The 14,395-nt window shown below is 38.0% G+C and overlaps 1 protein-coding gene across 4 annotated transcripts; it reads left to right on the top strand.

Annotated features, from left to right (window-relative positions):
- The first annotated feature begins 7,147 nt into the window (after window positions 1–7,147).
- Window positions 7,148–11,658, top strand: LOC125198837 (disease resistance RPP8-like protein 3). 4 transcript variants are annotated; one of them, XM_048097094.1, is made up of 4 exons: window positions 7,166–7,263; window positions 8,752–9,480; window positions 9,573–11,264; window positions 11,384–11,658. In XM_048097094.1, the coding sequence occupies exons 2-4, from the start codon at window positions 9,297–9,299 to the stop codon at window positions 11,392–11,394; spliced, it is 1,887 nt and encodes a 628-aa protein (XP_047953051.1). In that variant the 5' UTR covers window positions 7,166–7,263; window positions 8,752–9,296; the 3' UTR covers window positions 11,395–11,658. The 4 variants fall into 4 exon arrangements, with proteins under 4 accessions (XP_047953049.1, XP_047953050.1, XP_047953051.1 ...); XM_048097092.1 differs by having other exon boundaries at window positions 7,148–7,263; window positions 8,742–9,480; window positions 9,573–11,658; XM_048097093.1 differs by having other exon boundaries at window positions 7,150–7,263; window positions 8,737–9,480; window positions 9,573–11,658.
- Window positions 11,659–14,395: the final 2,737 nt, after the last annotated feature.

The following is a 14,395-nucleotide window of genomic DNA, read 5'->3' on the forward strand; positions in this document are numbered from 1 at the left end:
AGCCACACCCTGTAACCTTTCACACCATCTGGATATCCCAAGAATATACACTTCCTGGACCTTGGCTCCAGCTTATCTGTCTTTGAATGGACAAAGGCACTGCATCCAAAAACTTTCAAGTGAGAAATATTAATGGGTTTTCCCAAAAAAACAGACCCAGGACATTCTCCCTTAAGAGGGACAGAGTGGGACCTATTAACCAAATAAGCAGCAGTGTTAATAGCTCCCCCCAAAATTTTTTGACAAACCACTTAAAGAAAGAAGACATCTGACCCTATCTAACAAAGTCCTATTCATCCTTTCTGCAACCCCATTCTGTTAAGGAGTATAGGGAACAGTTTTATGTCTCCTAATACCAGACTTAACACATAAATCATTCAACTGTTGGTTGCAAAACTCCAAGCCATTGTCATTCCTAAGGGTCCTAACCTTCTTCCTAGTTTGGTTCTCAATCAAACACAGCCAGTTCTGGAACTTTTCAAAGACATAAGATTTATTCTTCAACAAGAACACCCAAACCTTTCTAGAAAAGTCATCAAAAATAGACAAGAAATAAGAGCACCCCCCATGAGTAGTAACGGAAGCTGGCCCCCAAACATCAGCATGCATGCAGATAATCAAGAACATCGGTGCTTGAACAAGTAGGCACAGAAGATGAAAAGGCAACTCTATGTTGCTTTCCCTTTACACAAGTATCACAGAAAGGTAAAGGCATGCTCACATCATTATCAGATAAAACACCATTTTTGGACAGGATATGCATGCCTTTTTCACTCATATGTCCTAATCTATTATGCCAAAGCACAATAGAATTCAAATCTGCATGTGTGATGTGATTTGCCGAGAGCCTTTGAAGATAGATGTTGTAAGGTCTATACTTCGGCCAATATTACAAGTAACACAATTAAGAAACTGTACACTACTAGATCTACAGTCTTCAACTCTTTCTATTGTACCTGAAACACTTAACACACGGATCAAAAGCGTTCACCTCAACAATAGACAATAGAAGCACTAAGAAATAACCAAAGAAGACAAACAAGAACAAGAACAATTTATAGGCTCAAGTTGCACCAGGTACACCTGCACAGGTCTATAAATCCGACCCTCAATTCCTTAGTCACCAATTGATTTGCCCCTTAATGGAGAAACCTTAGTAGATAACCAATCTACTCCACCGTATCCACTGAAACCCTAGATCCAGCAACCACCTCGTTGCAGAGACAAACCAAGGCAAAGCCACGGCCAACCACCAGTCACCCAATCCTCTGGAACCACAAGAAACCGCTTGCACACTGACAGATTTGTCTGAGCAGAAACCAGAGGTTTCCCCAACACTCAACTTACTTACTCACCAGTGTATACACACACATAGAAGGAAAAAGAGATATCACACTCTCAAGCCTACAGCACAGAGAGAACACCAGAGGAGAAGAGAACAGAAAACCCTAGTTTCTCACACCTACGACCGAGAGAGAAAAGAGAGAGGCAGAATCAAAAAAGTAAAGCGGAAGAGAGAAGGGCCTAGTGTATTAAAGACATAGCCCCAACTCACCACCACAATCAGCCACGTGTAGGGCATCACTGGAGATTGGGCTCAAGCCCAATGAAGAATGGACTGGTTACTGGTGGAGCAGATTGGGCCTATAAGGGCCATACTATTACAGATAGGGGTGTCGAAATGGGTAGCGGGTAATGGGTAATTCCCAACCCGACCCGATACCCGGCGGGTATCGGGTACCCGCTACCCAACGGAATCGGGTATTGGGGCGGGATCGGGTAGTCATATTATGGGTTTTGCGGGTATCGGGTATACCCGTTAGTCCCGAAATACCCGATAATTATATAAATATAATATAATTTTTTATTTTTAATTTTAATACCTCCAGTTATATTTTTTATTAGTAATTTGTGTTAAGCTTGTTTTTATGATATTTTAGTTTCTGGAGCTTTTCTTAATCTTTTGTTAAGAAATGAGTATCTGTGCTGTGAATAATATTTATGTTTTATAATATACTATTGTCTTGATGTTGGAGCATATTTTAGTTTCCAATAAAGTATATTTTATTATTATTAATTACATTTATGCCTAGACTTAAATATGTGATGCAGCCGTACTAATGCAACATGCTTAGTTGTACAGATGCTCATATGAACTTGTGGAATTTTGAAAGCGGGCAAATTATATAAAATAAACAAATAATAAAAACAAAGAAGATATAAAAAAAAAAAAAAAACAAGTTGCGGGTCGGGTACCCGCGGTGTCGGGTGCGGGATACCCGACTTGGGAATCGGTTATACCCGACTCAATGCGGGACGGGTATCGGGACTGCCAGTTCGGCCGAAATCAGGTGCGGGTACCCGTTATGACACCCCTAATTATAGATGCTATACATAATCTTGAGAACTTGACCTACATCTCGATTTATGATTGGATATATGAGGTCTCGAGCTTCGAGAGGATGTTTTATCTTCGAAAATTTGGGATTGAAGAAATTGATGAATACTCGGATGTAGGCAAGCTCTTTGAGTGAATCATTGAAGCGATTGGAACCGATGTATTTCAAATTGGAGGAAGAATTCAAGCCACATTTCTTGCTTCTTTCCCTTTTCAAGGAGAACACAATAATGAGAGACGAAAAGTTGGAACTAATTTCAGCTGCAAATGGATTAGATTTTGAAAAAGGTATGAAGGATTTAGCTCATAGGTCAATTATTGAATTCTTTTGGAAATGCTACTACAAGAGTAAGAGAAGGTGTCACCTCAATCCTCTACTACACATGCTATCAATCAGAAAAGCAGAGGAAGAAATGGGCTTGGAAATCTTAAGTAGCGATGGAAATACTAGACCTTCTCAGAATGTCATCTTATTATCCGTTGTGGACGTGAGAAGTTTAATTATTTCGCGAATCAAGATAGTGAACAACTTCTTTCTCTCATCTTCCATGGAGGTGGTGGCTACTTAGACTATGCTAGATCGTCTTATTGGGAGAGTTTTGAACGAGTCAAAATACTTGACATGGAAGATTTTGGGGTGAAGACTTTATCAGATTCAATCGGCACATTGATTGAGTTAATTTACTTGGGATTGAGAAATAATTACTTACAAGAGATCCCACACTCGTTGGGGGGCTTGAAAAAGCTTGAGGCTCTTGACATAGCTCATAACTTTATGGTAGAAGTCCCAGACATTATATGGGAAATGGACAGCCTTCGTCATCGCCACATGTCTAATGTGATTCTCCAGAAGCCCTTGAAAGTTGATGCACTATTGAATCTGAAATCTCTGACATACATCTCGATTTATGATCTCCACGTGTCTACTGTGATTGAACTCCTAACATTGGGCATTGAAGAAGTTGATGAAAACTCAGATTTAGGCACACTCTTTGCAGCGCTAGCTAAGAGTACGTACTTTACTGTGCTTTACGTAAGAGGGTTTCGTTTTAGAAGCATGCCGTGTTTGGATGAAATTGGTGTTATAGGAGGAGGACTTGAGGTACTAAAACTAGATGGAAACATAGGTAAGCTACCAAGTTCAGATAATATACCTCAGTATATTAGGTGCATAACATTGGTAAATACTTGTCTTGCTGAAGACCCCATGCCAATATTAGGGAAGCTCCAATCCCTAAGACAGCTCAAACTGCGAAATGCATATACTGGTCGAGAAATGGTGATCCAGTGCTATGGATTTTGCGGCCTTAGAGTGCTTTGCATCAAAGATTTTTGGAATCTTAGAAAGATACAAGTTGATGATCATGCAATGTGGAATCTCACAGAACTTGAAATCAACAACTGTCCAAAGCTGGAGACACTCCCGGAAAATATTCAGAAGACGTTTTACCTGCAAAAGTTTAAAATGGTAACTACCAAAAACATTGCAACAAAGATCAGAAATTCAGGGTTGACCTCAGAAATTTTTGAGGTGGATATCTATCCTTAGTTTGAACTTTGAGGTTGATATATGTGTTTTTTCTTCTTCTTTCATATTCTCTTTGTCTTCGTAAACAAACTACATAGAAAGATACAAGTTGTATGATACAGTTGTACCTCCACCGAGGGAGATAGAAACAGAAGACGATCAGCCAGAGATGTTGGTCGCAGGGGACGACGAGAAAGAAGATGAGGCAAGATCGGAAACAGTAGGAAAGAAGGAGCTACCGAAGAGGCGGTCAAAGAAGCCCATGAAGTTCATGGATTATGTTTCTTGTTAATAGTTGATTGGGCTTTTTAATATTATTTTTGCTTAGAATTAATTATTTGAACTATTGAGTCGAGCATATTATAAGCTCCGTTTCGGGTTTTCTTGTTGATTCTTTCCCGAAATGATCGAGTCGAACCAAACCTAAGGTCTTTGTTGGTTTTATTGAGAAAATCAATCATTCAATATCAGAATTTTCCTAAATTATCGTCTTTCATTTTTTCTGCAAATTTTCTTTCGCCGCCAAACCCTTATTGGCGTGGAAATTTGGTTGCTTGACGGAGAATCCTCCGCGAACGAACCCTTTATCCGGCGAGTTCTCGTCGATCCCTCACAGATACGGGATTCACCGTATCATCTGGTGCTTTCACCTGTCTCAACCTTCCCAATTATCATCCATGTCGACCTCAGGCTCTGGTGTGGGCCGCACAGAGGCAATCGGAGTGACTATGCTGGCAACAACTCCTGGTTCGACACCAACTATACGTGTACCAGCTCGGCCATCACCAGACCTTGTTGCTAACTTCATCAACTATGGTATCTTTATGATTTTGTCCTTTATTTTTGGTATCTAATTAATTTGAATGTATTGTGTCGAACACAAAAGCATCCACAATAGGACGGATATCCCCACGGACAAGCACTAGGACATCCCAAAAACACCTCCTGCCACGTCACAAAGACATCCCAATGCACTGCCACGTCATTAGGACATCCCACTGCACAATAATGGACAAGCACTAGGACATCCCAACAAACAATTCACAAATTCACAAATACGAAATTAAAATTTCAACACGAATATGAGAAAAGGGCAACCATTTTATACTGCGAAATGCATACACTGGTCGAGAAATGGTGATCAAGCGCCACGGATTTCCCATGCTGGAAGTGCTTTGCATCAATGAATTGTGGAATCTTAGAAAGATACAAGTTGATGATGGTGCAATGTGGAGTCTCGGGAAACTAGAAATCAACAACTGTTCACATTTGGAGACACTCCCAGAATGGATTCAGTCGATGCCTGAACTGCAAAAGTTTAAGATGGTAACAACAAAACACATTGCAACAAAGATCAGAAATTCAGGTTTGACGTCCGAAATTATTGAGGAGGATATCCATACATAGTTTAAAGTTGATATATAGCTGGTTAGTTGACTGTATATTTTTCTTCTTTCATTTTCCCTTTGTTTATTTGCAAATAACTTGGTCTACATTCTTCGTAGAAGGTGCAATGTCGACCGATAGAGGTTGTACTCACCGGTTCGGCCACTTCTTCACCACCGCTATCGCTCTCCGCAAAGTTCTTAAATCAAAGTGTCTTGAAGATTTTTTCTAATTGATTTTTGGTATCTAATTGATTTCCATGTATCGAGTCGAGCATGTTTATATGTTCCATTCTAGGTTTTCTTTGTCGGTTCTTTCCCGGGATGCAAAAGAGAGTCGAACCGTATAGTTGTTGTTGGATTTTAATGGACTTTCATTTGGGCTGGTTATTTATTTGGCCCATGTGATATTGATTTGGGCTGAGCCCAAATCCTTTACCTCTTGCTTCAGATGTTGCCACGTGTACTCTCACCTGGATCAAGGTTGTGAGTCGTTGGATTGTGGAGTGTGTTAGTTTTGTGAGATGAGAGACTCTTGACTCTCTCATTCATTCGAACTCTTCTCTCTATAGACCTAGAACTCTCTCTCTTGCACCCTTCTTCTCTGATGGATCTTCTGCCATTCTTGTGTGATCTCTCATGGTTTTTTCAGTGATTGAACAAGTGTGAGTGGTGGTGAAGGCAACTGCTGAGTGTTGTAAAGAACTAGGGTTTGGTGTGTGAGGTTTTCTGTGTGAGTTTGTGTTCGAGGCTTCCAGATCCTATATGGTTGAGTTGCGTGGTGTTGATTTCTGTGGTGAGAGATTGATCTCTAGTCAGATTCAATGGTGCTCATTGAATCTCCCTTGGACTGGTTTCTGGTTGAATAGATCTGGCGGGTTTCTGAGCCATCTTTTGATCTATTCTGTTCTTTCTTGTTCTTTGGTTTGACTTGCTCATTTCTTTTTAGATCCGAGAGGATCTTGTTTGGTGTTACTGACTTATTTGTTCAGTGTGCAGGTTCTTAAGAGAATTTGATGATACATCAAGAACCCTAGTTAGGAACATTGACTGTAATTGTAATAGTTGATAAGTTCTTGCTGTAATCTTGATTAATCAACAAAATCAGTCGCGTGGTTAGAGTTTGACTGAGCTCTCCTAATGAAGAACAAAGAGGTCTTGGTATAGTGAATCCGCCCCTAGTCTGATCCCTACAGTTGTAAACTTTACAACTATAAATAGATTTATTGTATTCCATTTCAATTATGTAATACGGGTACAATATATTTTGTCAATATCTTATGCCCTCCTCTCTATCTCTCTCTAGTGTGTGTTTTTAGTGGTCTTTGTTTGTATCAGTGTGTGTCCAAATCGGAAGTTCAGTATGCTACAAGAAAAATGGTCTAGATGTGTTACTTAATTAGTTTGTTAACAAGTACTTATGAAAAAATTATTAAATCATAATTTTAAGTTAATTTTCTATTAATTTTATAACTTTTGAAGGTGAAAAGTAATTTTCTAATTATATTTTTCATCTTTCAAAGTAACCACAAAATAAAAATGATTGGTTTTCCACACCCAGCGAAATAATAATATAATCAGAGGAGACTGACTTATGATCTTGAGATTCTTAAAGAAATTTATTGAGATAAGCAGCAGAAATTTAATTAATCTGACTGCCACCCTTTCACATGTGTAATCCAGCTATTTTCCCAATATTTGATTGTCAATTGTTTCCTTTCACATGGTTTACATTAATAATTGTTAGGCCAGCTAATCTTTTTTTGCAAATTATTTTTGTATTCTCCATTTATTAAATGGAGTACTTAACCTGCTAAAAGTTGACCAGATTGGGTTTCTGAATTGGTAGTTCAAAATCTTCCAAATTTGAAATAAATCGAAAAGAGACTGTGATTGAATCCGAAAATCAATTCGAAACCAGCTCAGATAAGAAGAAAGATTCACATAAAAAGGTATTATCTTTACTCCATTTCAATAGTTTCAGAATTACTTATTTAGATAATTATATATGTTGTTTTTCTTATTTAATCGAGAATTTTGAAGAAATCTTTCACTTCAGAAATTTGATTCAACGCAGAATGATTTCGTTAAATAGAGAGTTGTTAGATGATTTGTTCAGTAATGTTTGACCGATTCAATCATGTTAACATTAGCATAAAATTATCAATTAAATTCGCCTAATTTAGATCTTGTTAATTTATAATCATCTGTCCTACTCTAATAATGGATGCATTTCTTGTTCGGTTTGAAATATTATGCTGTGTGTGATAGGCCTCTGATCCTATCACAATAGCTTGAGCACCTGTTCTGGCAGATTATGAACAAAGAACAAAACAGAGGCGACGAAGAAGAAAAGGGTTTCACGATAAAAGACTTTTTATTTCTTATTCTCGATATTTTTTGACTCTCTAATGGATCATATAATATATAGGATCGCAACCCTGCTTGATTCGACTCTACGATTCGGGAAAGAATCAAGAAGAAAACCCGAAAAGATTAAATAAAATAACTCTAAACAATAAGAATGTCTTAATATGGAAAAAACGTAACTAATTAACCAAAAAAAAGATTCATTCCAAACTTCATGGAGATATGAAATCTGTGTACTTCGCTGGTCTGGACCTCACTCTTTGTGGCCTCTCCTTCCTTGCCGTTTCGCGCTTCCTTCCTCTGCTCTTGCGTCCCTTGTCTTCCACGTCGTTCACGGTGTGGCTCGGTCCTGGTTCGTTGGTCTGAATGTCTGCTGTCTCGGGGTCTCTATCAGTGTGTTTGCAAATTAGTTCGTTAACAGTTTTTATCATCAGAATATTTGAATTTGTTGAAAAAGAGCCTGAAAAACACTTTATCTTCTTCTCGAGTATTGCTTATGTTAAGAGATGATTTCTCTTAACAAGATTCCGGCGTCTCGATTGCGATCGTCGGAGGGATAAAAGGTAGTCGAGGTAGTCGCGGGAGCTTTGCCCGTCGATCAAACCAAGAACAATACCGAATTCGATATAAAGCGTTAAAGTAAGATAAATGTAATTGTATTTCTTCAATGAATGAGAAGGATATAAATACGCCTATTTATAAGACTAGTAACTTAATGAGCAAGAAAATAAAGATCCTAAGAGATATATGGAAAAATACGGGGAAGATATGCTAAATCAATACTAAACTAAATAATTGAGATATGGAATATTCATAGAGATATCTCGTATCAGCTTACCATAGGGAAATTGGAAGCTTTGTTATTTTTATACTCCATTAAGTTTTTTTAAAGTGTGAGATGTATCAAAATTTGACCATCTTGTGCGATTTATATGGCAATTTGTATTTTAGAAATGAGTCGTTTTAAATTAGAAATCACGTATCATCTAATACTCCCAGTTTTTGAAACAAGACACAATAGGAAAACAAAGTTAAATACACAAAGTTTATTTAAGTGCAGTTATTTGTAGATCCATAAACATGGCGGAGGCTGCGGTCTTAGGGATGATACAAGATCTTGAGAGTACGTGTGCTGCATGTACAGATACTGACAAGAGTGGGGTGTTCGAGGAAAAAATTGAAGTGCTAAAAGATATGTTGGATTTCTTGAGAGACTTAAAAATGGAAAAGAGGAGCAGCCTAAAATATTTAATTGCTGACTTGGTCGAGTTAGCTCAAGATGTCAAATATGAGGAATACGAAGTTTCGTACCTCAATGCTGAGATACAGATGACAAAGACGCAGATGACAAACTTTGGAGCTGAAGTGAAAAATGTTGGAGACGAAGAAGAAGAAGCAGAGGAAGTTGTGGTGGGGTTGGAGGAAAACGTGAAGACATTGCTTGACAGAGCGATTTTAAATAAAAATAAGTACTTACGAATTTTAGCTATAAAGGGTATGATTGGAATCGGGAAGACAACTCTGGCCAAGACAACTGTACAAGGCCGGGGCTGGCAAGTTCCAGCGTCATGCCTGGGTATCCATTTCTAGGGACATAAGTAAGAAAGAGATTCTTATGAAACTGATACAGCAAATGGTGGAAGGATATGAAAGAGATCCGTCATTGGAAGAAATGGACAACCGGAGCCTCCAACGGATGCTTGGTCAGCACCTGCAAGGATCGTCATGTTTCATAGTTTTGGACAATGTGTCGAGAGGAATGGAATTGAACTACATCTTGAATTGTCTTCCATCTAGAGGTATATATCTCCGTCCATTTTGATAATCATTAAACTGAAACTGAGGTAAAATTTAGACTAAAAATTAATCCAAATTTCACATATATATGCAGGCCGTCTTCTAAACAGGTTGATGTTGCTGTTAACAAGTCGCTATGAGTTTAGAACAGACGTCTATTATACTTATGAGATGAAAGCTTTGGATTCTGTTAAGAGCTGGCAATTGTTTTTGAAAACAATTGATAAATTTACAAGTGATGGGAACAAATTCTCAAAGGATTTGGAGAGGAAGGGGAAAGAGATGTTGAAAAAATGTTGGGGTGTGCCGATAGCTATAATAGATGTTGCAAAGCAGAAATCAAAACAAAGACTTTCGGGGATGGCATGGGAAGAACTTTTTGATTCAGTTGATTTGAGTGAATCATTGAAGTCATTGGAACCGATGTATCAAGAATTGGAGGAAGAACTCAAGCCACATTTCTTGCATTTGTCCCTTTTTAAGGAAAATGCAATAATCAGAGAAGAAAAGGTGAAAACTATTTGGGCTGTAAATGGATTAAGTAGTGGATCAGTTGTAAGGGTTTTTGCTGATGGATCGATTTTTGAAGTAGTGAAGCAGCACTTTACAACAAAAAAGATTCGCCTCAATCCTCTGTTGCACATGATATCAATCCAAAAAGCAGAAGAGGAAATCTGCTTAGAGATCTTAAGGAGCAATGGAAACAATAGGCTATCTCAGAATGCCCGTCATCGTGTTATCCATTGTGGCAGAGACAAGTTTGATCCTTTCACGAATGAAGATAGCAAACAACTAATTTCTCTTATCTTCCATGGAGGTGGTCGCTACTTGGACGATGCTAGCCAATCTTATTGGAAGACTTTTGGAGTCCTCAAGATACTCGACATAGAAGATTTTGGGGTGAAGAAGACTTTACCAAAAACAATCGGCACATTGATTGAGTTAAGGTATTTGGGATTGAGAAACAATTACATACAAGAGATCCCACACTCGTTCGCGAATCTGGAGAACCTTGAGGTTTTTGATATAGCTCTGAACTTTATGGTGGAGATTCCAAATATTATATGGCAAATGGGCAACCTTCGTGATCTCCACATGTCGGATGCGATTTTTCGGAAGCCTTTGAAAGTAGATGCATTGCAGAATCTGAAGACCCTAGAATATATCTCGATTTATGATTGGACATATGAGGACCTGATCTTCGGGAGAATGCATACACTTCAAAAATTGGGCATTGAAGAAGTTGATAAAATGGTGGATGTAGGCAAGCTCTTTGCATTACTAGCTAAGTTTCCGAACTTTTATGTGCTTTCCGTAAGAGGGTTTCATTATAGAAGCATGCCGTGTTTGGAAGGAATTGGTGTTATAAAAGGACTCGAGGTACTAAAACTAGATGGGCACCTATGTTGTCTACCAAGTGCACATAATCTACCTAAATGGATTAGGTACATAGCGTTGGTAAATACTTGTCTTGATGAAGACCCCTTGCCAATATTAGAGAAGCTCGGACACCTAAGCAAGCTCAAACTCCAAAATGCATACACTGGTCGAGAAATGGTGATCCAGAAAGGTGGATTTCCCAGGCTCGAAGTGCTTTGCATCAATGAACTGTGGAATCTTAGAAATATACAAGTTGATGATGATGCAATGTCGATTGTCAGGGAACTAGAAATCAATAACTGTCCACATCTGGAGACACTCCCGGAACAGATTCGGAGGATGTCTAAACTGCAAAAGTTTAAGATGGTAACAACAAAACACATTGCAACAAAGATCACAAATTCAGGTTTGACGTCCGAAATTATTGAGGTGGATATCCATCCATAGTTTGAAGTTGATATATCTATCTGGTTAGTTTGACTGTATTTTTTCCTTCTTTCATTTTCCCTTTGTTTATTTGCAAAGTCGAACAATAAGTGTACCTCGACGAGCAGAGAGATAGAGGCTGAACTCACCAGCTCGACCACTTCTTCACACCGCTGTCGCTCCCCCTGCAAAGTTCATCAACCACGGTATCTTGAAGATTTTGTCTAAGATTGTTTCCTTGATTTATCCTTGATTTTTGGTTTCTAATTAATGTTCATGTATCGAGTCGAACATAAATATAAGCTCCATTCGGGATTTTCTTTGTTGGTCCTTTCTCTGAGTGCAAAAGAAATAAGTACAATATAATTTGTCAATTTCTTCTTCCCACTTCTCTCTATCTCTCTTATTCCAATGTGTTTTAGATTATATTGTCATGTTTTTGTATGCATTTAATTTTTTTTAAAGCTTTTTCTGTGTTGGAATATTGACTACCACACTTACTGATTCAACCATTCTTATTGGTCATTGAGGTAAATTTAAAAGACAAGCTTAATTTTTAGAATTTAAGAGTTAATAAACGAGGCTAATGTACATGACTAATTTGAAAACTTTTTGTCCAACCTTCAAAGTAAATTTCTTTTTGTTTTAATCAATTTTTGTTGTAAGTGAAATACTATTTTATATGTTTCAAATATTAAACTAATTAATCTAGTCAATTTGAATGACAATTAACTCACTAATTTGATTTAAAAAAGTGCAATTTTCTTAACGAGAGGCACTTCCTCCCACCATCTTTTATTTTATTAAAACACGGGTCACCTACGCGTGCTCGTGCACAAGTTGTGTCGCCCGATTCAATCGATATGTAATCCTACTTAAAACTTGATAGTACTCCCTCCGTTCCCTCATAGTTGAGGCGGAACTTTTCGGCACGGAGTTTAAGAAATGAATGTTGAGTGTGTTAAATAAATAGATACAAAAGTAAGAAAGAGAAAAAGGTAGAGAGAATAAAGTAAAAAGTGAATAAAGTAGAGAGAATAAAGTAAGAGAGAGTAAAGTAAGAATGAGGAAAAAGTTACTATAAATGGAAATGACTCAACTATGAGGGAACTTTCCGAAATGGAAAAATGACTCAACTATGAAGGAACGGAGGGAGTATTATTTTATCTAAGATACCGAACTCTATCTGATATTTATGATGTCCTTAGTTTTTGCTCCAATTATTAGACAAACATAAACTCAGCCCAAGTCACATCCTCTTTTAATTCTGCAAAGATTGTTTTGTGTTCGAACCTTAACACATGTTCAAATATGATGAATAGAGTATAACTTTACAAACATTAAATATTTTTAAATTATTAATATAGGGTTAAAAAGTATAAATATATAACTCAAGATAATGAAAAAAATTACTCTAAACAATTTAGCCAATAAGTATAGCTCAAAGATAATTAGAAATTGACCAGTGAATTAATTAGATTTTGATTTTTGATCGAATTATCTAATCATCCCATATATTTGTGCCCAAGAAATTTAAGGCATCGGATATGGGCTTGTCCAATCCTACATTTTCGTATGGGCTCCAAATATACAAGTTATTCGACCCTCTAATTATATTACAATGAGTTGCTGGTATACAATTGAATAAATTGCTATAATTAACCAAATCAATTAGACTGGTTGTATTGGGCCTACCACGCCTCAACTATATATATTCTCGAAGATAGATATCCCGGCCCGGTCTAAACTTCTAGCAAGGCCCAATTTTAAATGATTTACCCTTTGCAGCCCATATATATACTTTTGAATGTTTAGAGTACGTTTTTGATTAACTAATACTCCCTCCATTCCGAGAAAGATACTCCTTCACAATACAAGATTTTATACAGTTTTATTTTATATATTAGGTGGAGAGAATAAAGTAAGAGAAATAGAATTAAATAAAGATAAAATTATTTCTATTTCTTAAGTAATAATTCATCTAGGATGAAACAACCTAAAAGGAAAGTGAATCATCACTAGCATGACAAGGGAGTAGTATGATTGTGATATCTAACAATTTAATTTATTGTGCATCGCACGGTTGGTTAGTTAAAAATAAGTGAGAAAAATATTTCTAGTTCTTGTTTTAACCTTCTAGTTGAATCTATTTACCAACTATAGAAGCGTTATTACTCTATTTATTTTAGATAGTGATAAAATGCAAACTTATATAAGAGCATCCGCAATGGTGCCTAGGCCAGCCATTCTCTCCCCTGCCACGTCAGCAACACTAAAAAAACCACCTGCCACATCAGATTTAGGCCAGCCATAGGCCAGCCGCAATAAAAACAATTCAAAATATACTACATTTACGGAATTAAAATTACGATTAAAATACGGAATTAAATTTAGACACGTATACGGGAAAATTCATTAATTGCATTTAAAAAAGTTACATAGATAAAAAAAAATTACATGCATAATAAAGAAAAAAAACTATCGTCGTGCAGTCCTCCGTGCCCACAACTCTTCAATTATATCCTTTTGGAGTTGAATATGAGCATCCACTTGGCGCATGTTGGCAAATTCCTTGAGTCGGCCGGCTTCATCGAGAGGTACCCCCTGTCGTACACTAGGGGTGGCCGTTCCGTGGCTTGGACCGGCTTCATCGTCTTGACCCAACTAGTCGGTTGTACGCCTTCGTCTTCGACGATCATGTTGTGCAGGATAATGCAGGCGTACATTATCTCGGAAACGCATCCGACATCCCACAAACGCGTTGGGCCCTTGATTGCCGCCCATCGAGGCTGGAGCACACCAAATGCGCGCTCCACGTCCTTGCGCGCCGACTCCTGTCGTTGCGCAAAGTAGGCCTTCTTTTCATCACTTGTTTGTCGGATCGTCTTCACAAAGACCGGCCACCGAGGGTATATCCCATCCGCCAAGTAGTAGCCCATATCATGCCGGTTGCCGTTGGCCACAAATGAGGCAGGCTGGACCGACGCCCTGGCACTTCTCGTTGAAGAGGGGAGACGAGTTCGGGACGTTGAGGTCGTTGTTCGACCCGGCTACCCCAAAATACGCATGCCAGATCCACAGCCGGTAATCGGCTACGGCCTCGAGGATTAT

The sequence above is a fragment of the Salvia hispanica genome, unplaced genomic scaffold, assembly GCF_023119035.1.
Source record: "Salvia hispanica cultivar TCC Black 2014 unplaced genomic scaffold, UniMelb_Shisp_WGS_1.0 HiC_scaffold_293, whole genome shotgun sequence".
NCBI classification, from domain to species: domain Eukaryota; kingdom Viridiplantae; phylum Streptophyta; class Magnoliopsida; order Lamiales; family Lamiaceae; genus Salvia; species Salvia hispanica.

Coding starts and splice junctions, on each gene's coding strand:
- LOC125198837 (XM_048097092.1), top strand. CDS start 9,297: ATGAAACTGATACAGCAAATGGTGGAAGGATATGAAAGAGATCCGTCA. Junction 9,481..9,572: donor GAATTGTCTTCCATCTAGAG/GTATATATCTCC, acceptor ATATATATGCAG/GCCGTCTTCTAAACAGGTTG.